The sequence below is a fragment of the Nothobranchius furzeri genome, chromosome 12 (genome assembly GCF_043380555.1).
Source record: "Nothobranchius furzeri strain GRZ-AD chromosome 12, NfurGRZ-RIMD1, whole genome shotgun sequence".
NCBI classification, from domain to species: domain Eukaryota; kingdom Metazoa; phylum Chordata; class Actinopteri; order Cyprinodontiformes; family Nothobranchiidae; genus Nothobranchius; species Nothobranchius furzeri.
In genome coordinates, this window is record NC_091752.1 from 63,732,471 (window position 1) to 63,752,571 (window position 20,101).

At 40.8% G+C, this 20,101-nt stretch overlaps 3 protein-coding genes across 3 annotated transcripts in view; all 3 read left to right on the top strand.

Annotated features, from left to right (window-relative positions):
- Nucleotides 1-1,599, top strand: part of arhgdig (Rho GDP dissociation inhibitor (GDI) gamma) — a 48,494-nt gene extending 46,895 nt beyond the window's left edge. The window contains exons 5-6 of the mRNA XM_015945452.3: nucleotides 1,042-1,105; nucleotides 1,215-1,599. Of these exons, the coding sequence (XP_015800938.1) occupies nucleotides 1,042-1,105; nucleotides 1,215-1,411 (261 nt within the window). The 3' untranslated portion in view covers nucleotides 1,412-1,599. The remainder of the gene's footprint in view (nucleotides 1-1,041; nucleotides 1,106-1,214) is intronic.
- A 7,385-nt stretch (nucleotides 1,600-8,984) lies between these two features.
- On the top strand, nucleotides 8,985-13,064 carry rpusd1 (RNA pseudouridine synthase domain containing 1). The gene is made up of 6 exons (XM_015945451.3): nucleotides 8,985-9,087; nucleotides 9,696-9,901; nucleotides 9,978-10,101; nucleotides 11,761-11,863; nucleotides 11,949-12,050; nucleotides 12,172-13,064. Exons 2-6 carry the CDS (start codon nucleotides 9,714-9,716, stop codon nucleotides 12,561-12,563), a joined length of 909 nt encoding a protein of 302 aa, XP_015800937.3. The 5' UTR covers nucleotides 8,985-9,087; nucleotides 9,696-9,713; the 3' UTR covers nucleotides 12,564-13,064.
- A 927-nt stretch (nucleotides 13,065-13,991) lies between these two features.
- Nucleotides 13,992-18,354, top strand: slc25a17 (solute carrier family 25 member 17). Its single transcript, XM_015945450.3, has 9 exons — nucleotides 13,992-14,183; nucleotides 14,523-14,583; nucleotides 14,667-14,733; nucleotides 14,876-15,027; nucleotides 16,162-16,278; nucleotides 16,656-16,804; nucleotides 16,925-17,020; nucleotides 17,143-17,228; nucleotides 18,025-18,354. Exons 1-9 carry the CDS (start codon nucleotides 14,127-14,129, stop codon nucleotides 18,176-18,178), a joined length of 939 nt encoding a protein of 312 aa, XP_015800936.3. The 5' UTR covers nucleotides 13,992-14,126; the 3' UTR covers nucleotides 18,179-18,354.
- Nucleotides 18,355-20,101: the final 1,747 nt, after the last annotated feature.

Genomic DNA, 20,101 nt, shown 5'->3' on the forward strand with positions numbered 1-20,101 from the left:
GAATGACATGTCCTGGTCAAAGATAACACCAAGGTTCCTTACTTGGTTCTCGGAGATTAATGTAAAGCCATTCAGGTCAGGCGATTGGCTAAGCAATTTCCTTTTCTGGATTTCTGGTCCAAAGATGAGAACTTCCGTCTTGTCTTGATTTAAAAGCAAAAAGTTTAGAGTCATCCTTTGAGTCGCCTCCAAAGTCTCTCTTACTTTTACTTCCAGGCTCCACAAGGATGGCAAGAGAAAAAGCAAACTTCTTTTTCTTCCTTTTGTGCTTTTTTCCCCCATTGAACTGAAAATACTAACTGCTAGCATTACAGCTAACAGCCGTAAAGCAGTTAGAGCACCCCTAGGACACCTACACACTCCACAAAACTATCAAGCCCAGTTTCTGGTCAGCTGAGGGCAGCAAAGTGGTGTCAAAAATGAAACTGGTCAAGTCTGTGACCCAACAATCACTGAGATCAATGTTCAAGTGCTAGCTTAAAGTTTAAAGAACTAGCTATTGTTAATTTAAGTCTTTCTAGAACTTTTAGTCCCCTTTATTAAAACATTTAGATGGGCGTATTGTTGTTGTTGTTATTACTACTATTATTATTATATAACCAGGCTTGCCTGTATAGCTCTGACCCTGATTGAAGGAGAGATGATTTGTGAGCCTAATCATTGTTTATAAGTGATATTATCATTCCACCATGGAAAATTAAGAATTCAAATCAGTAAACGCCTTAAAATGAACCTGATATTCATGCTCATAATACATTTATGTGAACCTTTGCTGCAACTGCTTGCTTTGGTGAAAACTAATGCTCCTGGCTGTTCTTTGTGGTGTACAGTAGTTGGAACAAGAACTACAGCGCCAGCTGACTCCTCTGTGCTGCGGGGACACCTGCTGGAATAATGTTGTTACTGCCGTCCTATAGAGCTGAATGCTTCGAGATGGGAAATGTGAACTCCTATCTGCTGCCATTTTATTAGAAATGATTTTAACAGAGGAGACACATTATGAGATCTCAACCATTAAAGTGTAAAACTATGTTTTTGCAGGTGAACAGAGAAATAGTTTCTGGCCTGAGGTATCGTCACGTGGCCTACAGAAAAGGAGTAAGACGTACGTTCACTTTAGTTGGATTTACTCAGCCAGAAGCTCTTATCTTTAAGTAAGAAGTTAGAATCGATATTTCTCTATCATCTCTTCTGCATCTTGCCTCTTCCCCCAGAGAGCAGCATGGTGTGCATGATGGGAAGCTACGGCCCTCGAGCTGAGGAGCAGGAGTTCCTTTGCCCGGCTGATGAGACACCTAAGGGCCTGATGTCACGCGGCCAATATCAGATCAAATCCTGCTTTGTCGATGATGACAAGAACGCCTACCTATCCTGGGGGTGGAACATCAACATCAGCAAGGAGTGGAATTAAAAACATGTCCGTCCTCTAAGAACAGCCCCGTTCACACTGACAGGAAGCCCTTTTTCTTCTTATACCTTTTTTCTGTCCAGTTTGTCCCAGGATTATCTCGGTGTGTGTGTGTGTGTGTGTGTGTGTGTGTGTGTGTGTGTGTGTGTGTGTGTGTGTGTGTGTGTGTGTGTGTGTGTGTGTGTGTGTGTGTGTTATCAAATTTACAGCTGTAGTGATGTAATGCTTCTGCTTCATGGTAACGATAAACTGTGACAGAGACGAGAGAATAAAACACAAATCAGTGTGTTCGTTCAACCAACGTTTTATTTATTTGGAACAAGGTATTTTTAAGACAACAACTATAAAAAAATAATAATGTTACCACTGAAAAACATTTTTGGCAGGTTTTTCATTTTAATTTATTTTTATAGTTAAGTTGCGTTAAACATCCAATAGAGACAGAACGAAATGTGACCAAAAAAGGACTCAAACCACCAGTTAAAAACACATGTAGAGGGTTGACTGAAAAACATTTTTTCTGATTATAATCAATCAATTTGCATTTTTCATGCAGGCTGAACGTGTAACACACGTTCTCCTACACCTATCTCATGAATTAGCTTCTCATAGAAAACAGGTGGTGAAACTCTATGATGTGACAATCCTCACAAATCCACATCACACTGTGAATTAGCATTCATGGACTCACCGATCTTGACTCACAACGAGGAAGGCTGTTGTTGTTTTAACATCCAGCAAACAGCAGAGTCAGCTAGTTTTTTGGCTAGTTTAAGCTAACCGGACATTAGCATTAGCAATATCACCTCATGGCAGAAGCTCCTCCAGGTTTGCGTTATTTGATGTGATAAAACATCCACATTGCAAGTCAGGGGTAGAGTCGCATTGCTGTTGCTGACCCATCCAAGATGGTGGCCGGCCACTACAACAGCTCCAGTAGGCAGCGCCAGTCCACGAGGTGTCAGCATATATGATGTCTGTGACTTTTAGGTCAGAGTAATGGTCCACGGTATATTTTCCCCCGAGAACAACTTACAAGGCATTCATTCTGACTAGAGACCACTGCAAATGTGTTGATTAAGCGAGTAATCCACTCCTGAACTGTAGTTACTATCTTCCACCCTGTAACTTCCTGAACAACCTCAGTTTGGAGAAACTGAGTTGACTGAAGACCAACTACCACTAAGTCTTAAAGCAGCTCCTACGTTCCATAGCAATCCCTGAAATATTATTTCTGATCACTCTGATCACATGAACTCCTCTGTTAGCAGCGAAGCGCAGCAGGTATGATGCATCCAGGGCTCAAGTCCAGCTGGAAGTGAACCTTCCTGCTAAAAACAACTTTGTAAAATTAAACTGAAAGCAGTAATTATTTCATAAATGATGTTGGCATGCAACGATGAACGGTTTAACAGATTGCCGCTGATTTAAGATGGAGGCAACATTTGGACTAGCCATTAGCTTATCAGTCTGGTTGGATCAAGCAGCAGCAGCTCAGAAGGGAGAGCGGATTATCAGGTATTTGGAGGGTTGTAGGTTCAATCCTGGCTCCTGGAAGAGAATTCTGACATTGTGTCCTTGGGCAAGGCACTTAACCCAATTGCCTGCTGGTGGTGGTCGGAGGATCAGTAGCTCCACCTCTGTCAGTGCGCCCCAGGGAAGCTGCGGCTACACCGTAGCTCATCAGCACCAGGGTGTGAATGTGCGTGTGAATGGATGAATGATACACTGTAGTATAACGCGCTTTGGAGTCCTCTGACTCTGAAAGGCACTATACAAGTGGGTCTATTTCTCTGAAATGAGGTTGTTCAAGAACAGGAGGAAAACTTGGTTCTTTACATTTGCAAATGCCGTTCTTGATCTCAAACTACCGCAGAAAGGAAATACTTTACTTCCTGACATAAATAGCCTCATCTGAAACTCCAGGTACATAAAGTTACTCGTACAAGGACAAGAGGACACATTCTGACTATCTCACCAACGCATCAAGCTGTCATGGAAGCAGAATGTAAAGATGAATGTTCTAAACATCAAGGAGTTTAATCACATTCCTTTGTATCTTTTCCTGTTTTTCAAACCATCCTTTTTAAACTTCTGTGTGGCGCTTTTCAACAGAGCTCAGCTGTAGCTGAACTGTGTACATTGTAGAAAGAGATGCATGCACGTCCTTTAGGATTTGATTCGTTTTTGTCATCATGCTAAAAACACGAGATGTAAATGAAGTCCTGCTTTTAATCTGGGAGGTACACGGCGGGATGAATGGAAACCCCCCTAAAAGACGAGGGTTCTTACCGTGTGTGTTGTTGGACATGTTTGAACTCTGTCATTGTGAGCTGTTGTGGTTTAAGATGAACTATAGATGTTGGTTTGTTGAGTTTTGCATGGCTAAGCAAGGATTTCCCTCCGTTTTTTACTGCTTTATCCTACAACGTAACGTGATATGAAATAAAATAAAGATAAGTGTACAGGCACACACTCAGATGTCAGCAGTGTCCAGCTGAAACCGTTTACAAGGATCTTTTAAAAGCTGGAAAACGCTGCCTGGGTATCTGGAATCCTCTTGTAAAAATTAATTGCTGCATTCACATATCGGTGTCCACTCTAGTATCATGTATTGTTTAATAAAGGCAAATAAAACTTCATTCATTTGTTCTTTCTGGTGAGTTTTTCCAAAATCTTAAATTTTGCTCAGTTGCAGATGATTCAGCTCCAATAAAAAAAAACTCTAACTACACTTTTTTTAAACTTTAATTGCTTTTGTGTTAATATTCTGTTTATTGAATGAGCATGGACAAGATGCAGTGCAATTTTGATGAAATATAATGAATCTACATCTGATTTCCTTCCACTAAACAATACTGTAAAGGTGTGAAATGTGGTTGATGTGGGTTTGGCATTTATCTACAGTTCCATTGAATTTTATGTCAAAATAAATCATAAAAACATCAAACTAAGAAAGGAGAAGGGCCATTTCCTTGTATCTCTTGTATTAGCTTAGATAAACTCTACAGTCATTAACAATATACCAGATAAACTTATTTAGAACCTTTCTCAATAACAGGATTGGTACATTCCTCAGAAACCAGCTGCATTGAATTCTGCATAGTCCCTCTAGTGGAGGACGTAGGTACTGCAAGAGGGAAATTACAAAATACGTAAAGTCTAGTTACATAATTAGCATCCTGTCATTCAATAAACTGTTCAATTTCAGAGATGTTTTTTTGTTTGTTTGTTTTTATTTTAAACATTAGCAATTAAAAAATGAAGTAAATAACATAAATTGTGACAATCAACATTGTTTGAAGAGGTAGGTTGAAGTATACACTTTTAAGGCCCTACCGCCTTTACATATTTAATGTTTCAAAAGAAGAGAAAAAATAATCCTATTTAAACTAAGAGTATCAATTCATTCATTTTAACAAATTTACACATTTTTTTCCCAAAAAATAAAAATAAAGAAAAAAAGAAATACAACAAAGTACAAGAGTAACTTACAAACAATTAATTTACTGCAAAAACGGGCTATTAGATTAATAAATCAAGCAGGATACAAAGATCATACTAATGAACTATTTGTAAAGATCGGACTACTGAAATTTCCACATCTGGTTTAATTTTAAACAGCACAAATATAGTATAAGGCAAAAAACAACCAACTTCCCCCAAAGATATTGAAACTGTTTCATGTAAAGGGTGGAGGGCACAACCTAAGAGCCCATTTGAGTTTTAAAACACATGCTTTCAGAACAACATTACAAAGCTGGTGTATCTCAGTGGCAGCTGTTAAAATACGGAATGGTCTAACCGATGACATAAAGCAAAGTAAGAACATAAAGAAAATTCAAAGAACAAATTTTTCATTCATATAGAAATGAAGAGCAGTAAAAACTTAGAAAAGTTTATAAAGTATTGATACCGTATAGATGAGAGCCTTGTTTTGTTGGACTGCACAGTTGCAACAGTGACCATGTATTTCCCCACACTTCCGTACAGTAACTCAGATAGGGTGAGAGTAGTGTACAATATAATGTATGAAGAGCTTCACAATTGAGAATATGTTTTGTTCTTGTTAGGATGGCAAAACTCCGAGCCAACGTCCCCCTAACATATTCAGTTTGTGGTTTCCAGCAGATTTTGTGGTCCACGATTGCCCCAAGAAATTTAAATTCAGTAACCCTTTCAATGTTAACCCCATCAATAGTCATATTTACCACAATACTTTTATGTGTTTTCCAAATAACATGAATTTTGTTTTATCTAGATTCAACGATAGTTTATTTGTATCAAACCATTTGTTTATAACATGTATTTCTTTTGTGATTTCCCCAAGAATCTGCTGCAAATCCACACCAGCACATAGAATATTTGTGTCACCTGCAAATAAAACAAATATGAATAGCGTTGATATTTTACATATATCATTCATGTACATAACATTTTTGGGCCTAGGACGGATCCTTGAGGTACCCCACAATTTATATTCATGAGTCTAGATTTACTTTGATCTATCTGTACAAACTGTTGCCTATTAGTTACATAATCCAATACTGTACCTCTGAACCCATACCTCTCCAGCTTTTCTAGTAAAATATCATTATATCAATGATTAAATATCAAGGGTTAAATCTAATTTAAGTAATTATGCTGCTTAAATATGTCAATAATTAGAAATGTTGACATCATTACAACAAAAATCCACAATCTGATTTTCTAGTTGCTAGGAATAACACACCTCCTTTCATCGTTTTCAGGTCTTTTTATTTTGTTTCCATGCAACAACCCCCCATAGGTGCTTTACAGCACAATTAGTCATTCACCCACGCATGCATACATTTACACTCTGCTGGTGGTGAGTAACAGTGTAGCTACAGCTGCCCTGGGGCGTGCTGATGGAGGTGAAGCTGCTGTTCACCGGCGCCACCACCAGTGGGCAAGGAGAGTGAAATGTCTTGAAGGACACAACAGCCGCGACAGACTGAGTGAGACTTGAACTTGCAACCTGCCACTGTCACCTTCGCCCAACAAAGTAAAATAACTTTCGACAGAAGGGATGAAGAGAGTCCATGTTGGCCGTCTGATGGAGAGTGTACTTTTGGCCATCTTTACTGCGTCACAGCGGTGGTGTTGTTGGCGCTGAGAGCCTGCTCCAGCAGGGCTCGCTGGGCCATGGCGGGAAGGTACAGGAAGCAGTAGATGAGCACCAGCATCAGCAGGGCCAGCAGCAGCGGGAAGCCCCAGTCCGACGTCACTAAAGGCTCGTCGCAACGAGCCTGGAGGAAGGAGCTGTTAGGCATGGTTGAAGAACTGCGTCGTACTCAGCAGGAATTGTTTTGATCTAAGGCTTCTGATGCGTCTGATATGAAATCAAACAGAAAAGGAGACAGTGGTCTATAGATTCTGGTACAGAATCAAAACTTTGAAGGCCACAAAAGATCCAGGGATGGTGAAAAATTAAGCCAAGGAGCCGTGAGCGTTTCAAAAACAACAGATCAGCTAAAGTGAAAGCATTTTTTTCTTATTTACAAAAGGAAAAAAAATGTCTTTTAAGAAATAACTCAAACATCCAGCTGTTGGTCGGAGAAGAAACAGACATCCTCCTTCAGTCGATACCTGTGCATCTCTCAGCCTGCAGCCTCTCTCCTCTTCATCTCCTCCCTTTATCTCTCCACTGCATTCAGGATGTCCGTGCCGGCGTGCTGCACCACGTGCACCTTCTGATCTGTGCAGAGCTTTGTTGTCAGCGCACTCCCAAATGAATACGCTAATCTTGTGCTCAGCAAGGTGGAATATTATGCAACAATGGGTGGAAAGGCAATGACAGAGACAGCACAGCATCTGAACTGTTGCATTAAACTCACACGGGGAAGCAGATTGTGTTATGAAATGTAACTTATGCTGTAATCATCACAGCTGCTGTGATGAGGGATTACTCACCAGTGTTTCAGAACAGTCTGCTCCAGACAGGTATCAATAAATATCTAGCCTTTGGACCAGAGGAGGATGTCTCACAGCCTGAAAACAGAAGTGTTTTATTCTTTAACCATGCACTCTTAAATATCAGCCGATCATTTCTATTTGAATATTTTCCTTTACTGAAAACACGCCAGATTTGCTCATGCACGTTTGTTTTGTGACGACCTGTCCGCTTACCTCAGTTGACCTTGCTGAAGTCCTTTGTTTTGTTGCTGTCTGGGTGCCAACATTGGTGTTCGCTGAGTTTGAGTTCAAATAATGCTTTGTGCGTGTGTGTGTGTGTGTGTGTGTGTGTGTGTGTGTGTGTGTGTGTGTGTGTGTGTGTGTGTGTCCACATAGGTAAGATGGAAGTATTTTCATTTAGTGAAAAGATTTTCTAAAATAATCAATAGAAGATCAAGATCTAAAGCACATCTGAGATTTAGTTTAAAATGTTTTCTCCCTTTTTGACTGAACTGATCAAGATTTGTCTAATTTCTTCATTTCAGTGAGTATTCTTTTAACTCTTTAAAGGCTGAATAAAGAAAACAAGCCCTAGTTATCTGTAGATGCTCCACCAGGGGGCAGTAGATGGGTAAAGAAATAGGATCTGGCAGGTTTCTGACTAAGGTACTAAGCCTAATGCTCTATCAAGATGCTTTAAAGGTGTGGAACAGTGAAAACTTATTTTTTAGTTATTCCTGATAATAATCAGTCACTCTGAGTTTTTCATGCAGGCTGATCATGGAAATCCTTTGCTGTCATAGTGGTCCACACTAGGGTCATGGGGAGCTGTGAGTGTTGGTGCGTATTTCCAGTAGTCATCAGGCAAGAGGTGAGGACACTCTGGACAGGTTGCATGTCCATGAGGACACACAGAGACAAACAACCAGTCACACACTCAGTCACACCTAGGGAAGGTTTGGAGTCTCCAGTCAGCCTGACATCCTTGCTTTTGGTCTGGGGGTGGGGGGTGGGGGTGGGGGGGGGGATGGAGTACCAGGAGAAAACTCAAGCATGCATGAAAACATGAAAGACTGTAGCCAGGATTTGAACCTGCAACCTTCTCTCTTCAAGGCAACAATGCTAACAACTTCCACCCTTACAGTCTGATCTTAATCTGCTGGATTGCTGAAGGTCAAGTGGATCCACTTTAAATAGATTGTAAAATAATTGGAATCTTGAACAGGTAGACAATACCTTCTTCTCTCTGCTTCCTGGTTTGGAAAATCTGCATGTTTTGTGTCATATCATCAGCGCCTCTCAAGATACAAATCATGAGGTGCTTCACAAGATCAACAATTAAAAAGTAAAAAAGATTTTAAACTACCATAAAATTAGGAAAAGTAAAATTTGTGAAGAAAAGAAAAGGACAGAGATAATGAATAAAAAATAGAGGTAGCTAACTCTGGTGCATTTTTAGCAATGCTATTATTTTTAATGAATACTTTTTACTTCAACTTACCTGTAGTAAAAATATGATAGTAGTAAAAATATGATAAAGTAACGCTACTCTTACTAGAGTACAACCTTTAGCCATTAAACTCACTTCCGTACATCAACGTTGTAACCAAATGTTGTGACGTTTACTCTCCACGCCAGATGGTGGCGGTATAACCCACATTTTCCATCTGCTAGGCAGGGTCGAAAAGATTGCGCACGCGCACACGTGTTTTCGGAAGAGAACGCTTTCTGGATTAAATACATGTTTTTGACAAGCAGTGAAGGTAAATTACTGCCTAATGTATCCTTATAAATCTAATATTGGTTTATTTTGTCAAAGAGAAAATGTGTATTTAATACATATCGGCAAAAGAGTCGTAGTTTATGAACCAACGTTATTTTGCTCATTTGCAACATTCAAATTTGGAAGAATTTATGTTTCATGCTGAAGCAAAGCTATTTATTTTGACATAACTCCTTTATTTAGACACCGCCACCACATTTTATCTACTAATTCGTCCCCAATCACGTTTTCCGAGTCCTGTTAATGAGGTTCTAAATTATAGCTCCTAAAGTTGTTTCTAAATGCTAAACCATCAAGCTGTTTATCTTCTTTTACATTTTGAAGATTAAAAACATTGAAACTGATGTTGCATTGTGCTTAGTTATTAAATTAGAGACTTTTAAATGTAATCCTGTGTTTATTTCTGAATCCAGAACTTCACATAACACTCGCTCCCAGTTACTTTGGGAGAAAACATTTGCTCTATGAAGTTTTATTAACTGTTAGTGACGTAAAAATACTTTCCAACACCTCTGTGAGGGTGCAATGGATCAACAAATAACACATAAAGAATGTTTGCCTTCAGCGATGATCATATTGACTCTGCAGGGTTGGTGGCTGTGCACAATGAGCACAGAGCCGGCGAGCATCGAGAGCCTGTGTGTGTTACACCAGAGCCATGACTACATCGTGGTGGACAAACACTGGGACATCCGCATCGACAGCAAGATGTGGTATGAAAAACGGACGGTGCAAAAGCAGCTTCAGCACCACTTTCCTCGTCTGGCGGATCCCAGCACGTACTACGGATTTAGGTCGCTGCTCGTCTTAATTTATGCATTAAGCTTCCTAAACAGGAGCACAGACCTTACTCTTGTTTACTTCTTCCAGGTTCTGTCATCAGTTGGATTTCTCCACCAGCGGAGCTCTTTGCGTGGCCCTCAATAAAGCTGCTGCTGGTCGGGCTTATCGCTGCTTCAAGGACCGAACTGTCACCAAAGCCTACCTCGCTCTGGTAGGGAACACACACAAGGACTTGAGCATACAACAGACTCATTAGCATAAAACTGTAGCATGCAGATATTTAGCCACACAGGTGAAGATGTTTGCTTTGAGGAGTAATTGAGGTCATTCAACACATTTTTATCAGAATCAGAAAGAATTTTATTGCCAGCGCTCCAGCGATCCAGAGCATAGGAACTTGACTCCACAGTACAGCCTGACCAAGATTACACGCACACATATAGACAGGACAGATACAGGCAGACCGCGAGAGCAGCCATAACGGCCATAATGTGTAATGTATGAAAAAAGCAAGAGTATATGCACCAGCTGAGCTCTTAGAAGTTGGCGTGTGCTACACTAATTTTGAAAATGTCTCTTTTGTTTTGCTTTTTGTTGATGTGGCAGCAGTAAGCATCTTTTAGCAGCTACCAGACACCCTGAGTGATGCTCGCAGAGCAGGACAGAACAAAGTCTTTTGTTTGTTGTTGTAGAGGAAAAGGGTGCAGGAGGGGCTGAGCTGTGGTAGAAAACAACGTATTTACTGAGAGAGAAAAAAGAACAGAAAAGGACTCTTAAACATGGCTGAACTTCCACGTTCACATCAACAAGCTGATGGGTTTTATGCCCCACTGAGGTCCTGTTTAGTCGTGGTATCAACATGTATGTAGGGGGCTTTGTTTTAACCGTCTGAAATTAATTAATAAAGGATTCAGAACACGGTTGTGCCTAAAAGAATGATTGTCAACCATTTAAAAATTAAATGGCCGATTAAGAAATGTAAACATTTTTTGTATGTTCAAGGATAAATTAGTGCTTAGTCATTATTTTTTGCTGCTTGTTATGTAAAAACATGGTTTGAAAGTTATAATTCTTATCTTTACAAGGATCTGATACACATCCAAATGTTAGGGAATAACGTGTGTGTGTGTGTGTGTGTGTGTGTGTGTGTGTGTGTGTGTGTGTGTGTGTGTGTGTGTGTGTCTTTCATCCTGTTGGAATTCCCCTAAACATTATAACTTCTATTTTGTGAGAACACAGTAACCGGTGTAGCGGTAAACCCTGGTAAAAAAGTTGACAATAATAATAACCGTCTTGTTTTTTAAAAACTATATTATCTCGGTGGATTACCGTGGCTGCGGTGTAGGCGCGTTGACCCTTACCAGCCACCGTATCATCTGCTGAAGTTGTCGGCAGCACTGGAAGGACACAAACCGAGGACAATATTTTCCTGATATAGGGTTTATTACTCAAGTAAGGGTAAAAAAGTATCTGATTAGAAGGCTACTTGAGTACTGAGTATCATCTGGTCTAATATTGTTAAAAAGATGACATCAAACAGACAAAAAATAAGAAGTTATGGGCAAATATTGCTATTTTAAAGACTAAAGGTGAAAAATGTAAACAAATAAACAACATAATTACAAAATAACACATTTTAGGCAAAATTTAGACACAAACTGAGGACAATATTTCCTGACATGCAGGGTTTATTTAATTGTATGAAAATGTAGCACGTTTAAAAAAAAATACCACGATAATACCGAAAACTGTGGTAATTTTGGTCACAATAACCGTGAGGTTACATTTTCACACCGTGTCAACCCTACGAGCTACCTATGCGTGCTTTAACTTGTTTCCAAATAACTGATGTGTTTTTTTTGCGTCTCAGCTTCGCAGGTGGGTTGAAAACGAAACTCAAACTCTAGACTTCTCCATCGGCAAGAACTCCACGGAGGGAAGAACACACACGATGTGCACTGAAGGAACAGAAGGTAAGTCGAGTGGAAAAGATTAGTGAAACTTCTCGTCTGCAGCTAGATTTTTGTTGTTTTTACTTTTGGTTTTATTTCCTGTCAGGTTGTGAGAATCCCAAGTCGTGCCTAACTGAGCTGACTGTGTTGGAGTACGGGTTGTATGATGGAGAGCCTGTCACCAAAGTGCTACTGCAGCCTCTCACTGGTAAATACTCTCAGTTGTTCCCTCTTGCTTCCACAGATGACAAAAGTACTGAGCAAACTTGAGTCTTTTATAAAAAATATACAAAAAAGAGAGTTTTCAAACATGTTCCTTTTTGTTTCAGGCCGAACCCACCAGCTGAGGGTCCACTGCAGCGCCATTGGCCACCCTATCGTCGGAGACTTCACCTACAGCCTCGGAGCGGACGACTCTCCGTATCGAATGATGCTGCACGCCTACCTCCTCCACATCCCTCTGGAAGCCCAGCCCCTCCTCGTGAAAGCTGGGGACCCCTTTGTTCCTACGGTCGACCCTAAATGGGTCCCTCAGCGATCGCTACGAACATTAGAAGCCACCGTTGAAGCTGTGTTGGAGAGGAGAAAGACTAAAGAGAACGAGAGAGTGAGGGGAGAGGAGAGGACGAAACAAAGGAGTCATCAGAAGGTGGAAGAGGAGACTGAAGAGCAGAGGGGGGTTTGTCAGGAGTGGCTGAGTGAATGGGCTGGAGATGAATGAGGTCCCATTTGTTTTTAATCTACTTCTGCATGTGGAGCATTGGACTTATTTTTTACAAGCAAAATAAAATGTTGTTTTATTTCTAACAAGAAAATTAAAAGTCAAGAAAGTGAAAGTATGAGGAGTTTTATGCAGCGTTAAAATGATGCATCTTCCCTTTAGAGTTTAGCTGCCTTAGAAACTGCACTGACGCTGAGCATCAGATGCTTTGGTAAAAAGCTCAATACTGGATTTAAGGTTTTGGTCCCCCTTAACTTCCATAGGCGTTTTCCTGTTGTCACAGAGACAGTTTTAGTAGATTTCAGTAGCATTCATTCATTCATTTAAGCACCTTGTGATTTTAATCTAGACAGCTTTATCTTCCCTTCCCTCTACATATTTGTGTTGTTCTAGAACAATGTGATAGACCACGGCTGAATCCTGTATGCGATACGAGTCCCGTAAATAAAATCCTATGTAATGTGTACCCATGTTTGTTATTAAATGTATCTGGTCTGGAAATATGTCTTCTTCACTCATAACGCCTGCCTAAGAGGCAACAGGATGACCAAACGTCCTCTTTTCCCCAGACATGTCCACTTTTCATGCTCCGTCTGGAGCATCCGGGACATTTCATGGATTGATGAAAATGTTTTGCTTTTCAGCGTTTTGTATATTTTCTCTCCCATCCTCAGACATTTCCCTGCTCCGTCACATCACCCCACACATAAGGCCCTGGGGTTTGGGTAAGTTCTAGCCTGGCCAGCCAGACTCTCTGTTTAATTCTGCACAGTCTCTGACACTAAATGCAGCATGAATTAATCGATCCTTTAAAAAAAAAAACTTCTATCTTTTTGCTTTACAGCATTAAATTGAAACACAAAGAAATTTTATATTTTACCAGCTTTGCTTTTCCAATGCAACCAAATCCAATTGAAAAATATCACAATTAGAGTCTAAGAAGATTTTTAAAGTATGAAAAAGACTGAGATTGATTTAGTGGACAATTGTGCTCTTCAAGATTAAATTCCATATCGAAAGCATCATTATTAGTTTGCTGAACCAGAAAATGTACCAAGCTTGTATTGTGGCATGACAGAAACGACATTACCCATAATTATTTTGTGTAAATTAAAAATGTGTATCCTTCTTGAGATTTTTTTTAGATTTTAACAATATTTTTAGACCAAAAAAGGCGTTCATTCTTCTTTAGGGCCTGCAGTACAAATACTTTACCCATAATGCCTTTGCGTAAAAAAATGTCAACACAAGTGTTTACAAACCGAATTTTTATTTCTTTATAATATTTTTTAAAAATATCAAATTAATAGTTTATTTAAAAAAAACTCAGCTGATAAAAGTATGGGTTCCAAAGAAACCGGGTGGAAGTGAAAAACGATGGAAAAACGACACAAATGAGACTACATTACCCAGAATGCTCTCGTGAAAACCCCCTACTACAACCGAAAGTGATGTGTGTAAACCGAAAAGTAGCAGCAAAGTGACAGAACGACAGACAGAAACTGGAGGATTTTATTATTTAAGCAAAATATTGGAAGTAGAGGATATTTACATGCTGTCAAAATGACATCCGAGGTTTTCTCTTATGAAAGTTTGGTTCATGCTGTGGCGGGAGCGGTGGTAAGCTAGCTCCAGAGTCATTATTTACCTTCACTCATGCTGTTAGTGCTTTTAGATCACTCTAACGCAGTAAATATCCAAATGTAACATTTTTTTGTGTTGGTCATGTGGTCCCGGGTGCTAATATAAAGTAAACAGACGCTATATAGGTCATTTTAATTCAAAGATTATTTTATAAATACTTAAAGTTTGAAATTATTCTGATTTTTAAGTACGTTTGTGCTGTAATTACTTGTGTCTGTTTAGATGTATCGTTTTTCAACATTATTTTAATAGAAGCGACCTAATCCACAGGATTATTCTGTTTCCCCCTTAAATCTGATTTAAATCTGATTTTAGGGCAGTGTGACAGCAATGACAGTCTTCTTCCCTCTTGATACAGCTCGATTACGGCTTCAAGGTAAGAGGCGATGATGCCTTTAGGAGGTAGGTCCTGATCGCTTGTCAGAGAAATCTGATTATTAAAAGTGTATCTGTGTTCAGTGGATGAAAACAGGAAAGCCAAATCAACGCCAGCTGTTCTGACAGATATCATCAGAGAAGAAGGGCTGTGAGTAAATCAGATGAGATCTGAACGGGACTTTAAATCTGACATTTAATGTATGTTTTAGGTCCATGCTGCTTAAACATCCTTTTAGGAAGAATCGTGAATAGAAAACAGCAACGGACTGATTTTTATGGTTTCCCTGCAGACTTGCTCCCTACAGGGGCTGGTTCCCGGTCATCTGCAGTTTATGCTGCTCCAACTTTGTGTACTTCTACTGCTTTCACTGTATTAAGGCCAGCTGGCTGAAGGGGAAACCGTCCACACCCAGCACAGATTTAGTCATAGGCATTGCTGCAGGTGAGCTGGCCCTCACCCACATCATCAATACCCTGGATTACTTAATCCAGACATTCCTTTTCTCATGAATGACATGTAAATTGATCGTTATTATATGAACGCCATGTGTCTTTATTGCATCACAGGGTATCTGCGTGTCCTTAAAAAGTCTTAAATTTGCTTTTCCAAATTTAAGGCCCTAAAAATCCTTAAAAATGACAAATAATCCTTAATACAGTTTCCAAAGGTCTTAAATTACCAAAGACCTAATAAACAAGATTCTTTTATTTCTATAAAATGTTTGTGATTTTCTAGTTGGTGTTCAGCATTTTTGGTGTGCGATGTTGGCGAAAGCGGAACCGTACACATTCAGTTGGTTGTGAAAGGGGTCTATTTTTAGATGAGCACATTAGCTGGTTAAGCTAGTGGGAGCGTGCGCCATGGGGAAGTGCAAGTTTAATCCACACATTCTCACACCCAAGGCATCAAAATATGACGCGTGTGACCAAGCCTCAATATATGACGATTCGGGACGCCCCAGCGCGTCAGGAGACGAAGATCAGGGACAAACTGGTGACGCAGCGTCCCAGAGCGTCGGTATCCGACGCCGGTGCTGAGACGGACATTAGAATTACTTGTGAACTACTTAACCTTCCCCTCACCCCAATCCTAACCTTAAGGTCACAGTTTATGGACCTTAATGTAGGATTGGGGTGAGGGGAAGGTTAAATAGTCGAATAATGTCCGTGTGACCGTGCACGTCAAACAGTGACGCCAGCGGAGCCACGTGATCCAGCGTGTCCCTGATTGTCGTCTCCTGACGCGCTTGGGCGTCCCAATTCGTCATATATTGAGGCTTGGTCACACGCGTCATATTTTGACGCCTTGGGTGTGACAATGTGTTGGTTTAATGGTAACTGGATGGCTAATCCCACGTTAGCGACGTGGTTAGCACCGGTTCCAGGCAATAGCTGGAAATTATAGCTTAAACTTAATTTTAAAAATAGCTTAAATTTGGTCAAAGTGGCCTTAAAAAAGGTCTTAAAAAGTCTTAAGTTTGGCTCCCTTAAACCTGCAGATATGCTACATCAGCTACAGCCTCTCACAGCTACTAACAAGAGGTAGCCTGAGTCATCAGCCTTCTTTTTTCTCCAGGTATTGTAAATGTTCTGGTTACCACTCCTATGTGGGTGGTCAATACCAGGCTGAAGCTTCAGGGCTCCAAGTTTCACAACGCAGACATCCGACCGACCAACTACACTGGCATCTTGGGTAAACAGATCCACTTTTGTTGTTTATTCGTCTGTATTTGTCCACGTTAACTAGGGCTGGGCAGTAAATTGAAAATTTATCGTTATCGAAATGTCTGACTCGAACAATACCAATTTTCCCATGTCATTACATTTGGCAATGAAAAAAACATGTGTAGGTTGGTGACGTTCGTGTCCCTTTTAGAAGCTGTACCACCTGGAGTCACATGACTACATGATTCAACGTAATACACGTGACAGCCCCATCTAGTGGACAGCTTTTGTGTTTTTGCATGCATGTAGTTATCGTCCAAATCGTTATCGAGGTGAAATCCTCAACATATTGTGATTTAGGCCACGTCGCCCAGCCCTAGTCCTAAGCGTCTTATGCTTTCGCAGATGCATTTGTGCAGATCATCCGTCGGGAGGGTGTCGGTGCCCTGTGGAATGGGACCTTCCCGTCCCTGCTGCTGGTGCTGAACCCCGCCATGCAGTTCATGATTTATGAAGGCCTGAAGAGGCAGCTGAGAAGGGGATCTCCTCGGGAGGTGGCAGCAATTCTGTGCACATGACCCTCAGATGGCCGTTGGGTGGCCATAGCAAAAGCTAAATGGTGAGTCGTACGCAACAGATCTAAAGGTGATGGGTGTTTATTCTCCTCCTCTAAGCTGTCATCGCTGGAGGTTTTTGTGATTGGCGCCATCGCCAAAGCTGTTGCCACTGCTGTTACGTATCCTCTGCAGACCATCCAGTCCATTCTTAGGGTAGGTTCTGTGTTTTGTTACATTGTTTAAAACTATTGTTTATTTTGAAGATAAAAAAAATTTCTAAGCAAATAAAATCTAACCTCAGTACTGAATATTTGACCCATTTATTGCCCACGCAGTTTGGTCAGTTCAACAAACCGGCAGAGAAGTCCAAACTAGCATCCAGTCTTTGGGCTGTCAAGAGCCTGCTGGTCTCCAGAGTTCGGTGGGTTTTGACATTAATCATCATATCATTTGGTCTCATTTGAAGCGTTTGTTTCAGTTTGTGAATGCGGTTTCACAAAGCAGTGATGAAACTTGTATGAACCTGCACGATTTCCAGTGGATTTCTGGTGAAAGGTGGCAACGTGGAGCCACCTTTCTGTGGTAAACAGCCCAGAACTGGTTTTAGCACTTTTAGTTTACAACATTCTTCTTTCTGGGAGACATGGCTAACAAATCCAGAGTCACCCGTTGTTTATGGACCCTGTGACGTGTGACTTCCCAAGCCCATTATTCCTAAAACAGCTACTAAAAACAAGCTGAGATATTTTGACAATTTATTTTTCAATGGCTGTTTTATTGAGTTGTGTTCTCCTCTAATGCTTGAATGACCTGTATTTGATATAGCGCCTTCTAGAGTCCTGGAACCCCTCAAGGCGCTTTACAGACTGAGCGGGGCTCGAACCTGCAACCTTCCGATTACGTGGCGAGCGCTTAACTCCTGTGCCACCGTCGCCCAAGACTTTGCTTCAAAATAAGCCTCCTTTATTCATCCAAATAGTTACCGTAAATCCTCTAATACAGGCCCGGGCCTGTATTAGAGGATTTACGGTACACATGTTTGACATGTTCAGCTTTTGGATGAAATCTCCAAATGAAAAATGACCTCCTGATATCTTCAAGTTATATAAAGGCGGTTACACCGATGATCACTTAATCAGTACATTTGATTAGCAGTTTCACTCTGACAACAACAGTTCTACGTGTTTAACACGGTTGTAATGTTTTGATCCCTGTAGGAAGTACGGCATGTTGGGCCTGTTTAAAGGCCTGGAGGCCAAGCTGCTGCAGACGGTGCTGACTGCTGCCCTCATGTTCCTTCTCTACGAGAAGATCGCTAGCTGCACCTTTAAAGTGATGGGACTCAGCAGCAGCCACTACAAGAAGCACTAGCCCAGAAAACCTCAAACACTTGATCACACAGAATCACTGGTCAGAATCGTATTTACAGACACCTTGATGAAAACTCAAACCTACTGTAAATGTGTAAATTATTTTTAAAACACCGAAATTTTACATGTAACCTCATCTCAGTAGTTTTATGTCTAATAAATGGTTAGCATTTTAAAGTTGGCATCTACTGCCTCTTTTGTGTAGACTCTGTTGCTGTTTTTTCTTATTAAAAAACAAGAGATTTAAGTTGTAGATGTAGGATGTTAGTCAAAATCGTCAGCTGATCTTGAATCATTTGTTCTGCAGAAGGAAGTAGTTCACCAATAGTATCACAAAAAATATCGTAACTGATACGCGGGTGCGCCTGTGTGCATTTATGTCTTAGCAAGGGCCAATTGCCCAAAAAATAAAAAATTGAAACTTTTTAATGAGAAGGGGTTCAAGTTTTGATTGTGATCTCAACATGCTTCCATTAGTGAGTAATCTGTGCCTAGTTACGGTGGCAGATTTAGAATATATTTTTACAAGGAGCAAAGAAAGGGTAAAAGGTTTAAGCACGGTGGCAACAATGCTGGACCTCATTGAAGTATGTGTAAACCACTTTTACGTTAACATCTTCCACAAAATAGACACAAAAACACTTTACACATGTTAAATGGGTCATTATTCTTCTAAGAACATTTAGGGGTTAAAATGAGAAATACAAATGTTTTACAAAATGAATACATACAGAATGGTAAATTATGCTTACGTGTGTTTTAAAGACATAAAAGTAGGAGGGGGACATGGCTCGACAGCAAGGGGACATTTGCCCCCTCATTGCAAATGTCTGTGCTGATGTCTCTGTGATCGAAAATTACAGGCCTATCTCTACCCTGCCCTTTACATCTAAACTGCTTGAGAAAGTCGTTTATCAGCAGCTGGTCTCACATTTAGCTGACTCTGATCTGTTTGAGGTTTTCCAATCAGGGTTCAGGTCTGGCCATAGCACAGAGTCTGCTCTACTGAGGGTCCTAAATGACATCTATCTATCACTAGATCACGGAACATCTGTGCTGCTTCTGTTATTAGACCTGACAGCAGCCTTCAACACAGTTGACCACGCAATTCTACTCGATCGCTTGGAACGATGGGTTGGGATCAAAGGGTCAGCTCTGGACTGGTTTAGATCGTATCTCCAAAACAGGACATTCTGTGTTAAAGTGGGTGATGTTTTTTCTTCTTGGGAGGGGCTCCGGTGGGGGGTCCCGCAGGGGTCGATCCTTGGTCCACTTTTGTTTGCCATTTATCTGCTACCTCTGGGGTCAATCTTTTGTAAACATGGCCTATCATTCCATCTGTATGCTGACGATTGCCAGATTTACTCTCCATTGTGTCAGGAGAAAGGTCACTCTATTCAGTCCTTTGTCTCCTGTGTTAATGAGGTGAAGTCTTGGCTAATGTCCAACTATCTACATCTGAATGAGGGAAAGACAGAGCTCATTGTTTTTCACCCCAACAGCAGGAATGTGGGTCGTTATGTTGATCTTGGCCCTCTTTCTCCCTACTCAAAACCAGTTGTTACCAGTTTGGGGGTGAAACTTGATGTAGGACTTAAATTTGACGCTCACATCAATTCTGTGATCCGGTCCAGTTTCTTTCACCTGAGACGCCTTGCTAAAATCAAGCATATGCTGTCGAGAGCCCACCTGGAGCGGGTACTGCATGCCTTTGTAATTTCTCGGCTTGACTACTGCAACTCTCTATATGCAGGGTTGTGTCAGTCAACACTGCGTCGCCTACAGGTTGTGCAGAACAGCGCTGCCAGGTTCCTGACTGGAACCAGGAAACAGGACCACATCAGTCCGGTTCTGGCCTCCCTGCACTGGCTTCCGATTTGCTATCGCTCACAATTCAAAATACTCGTCTTTGTTTATCATTTCT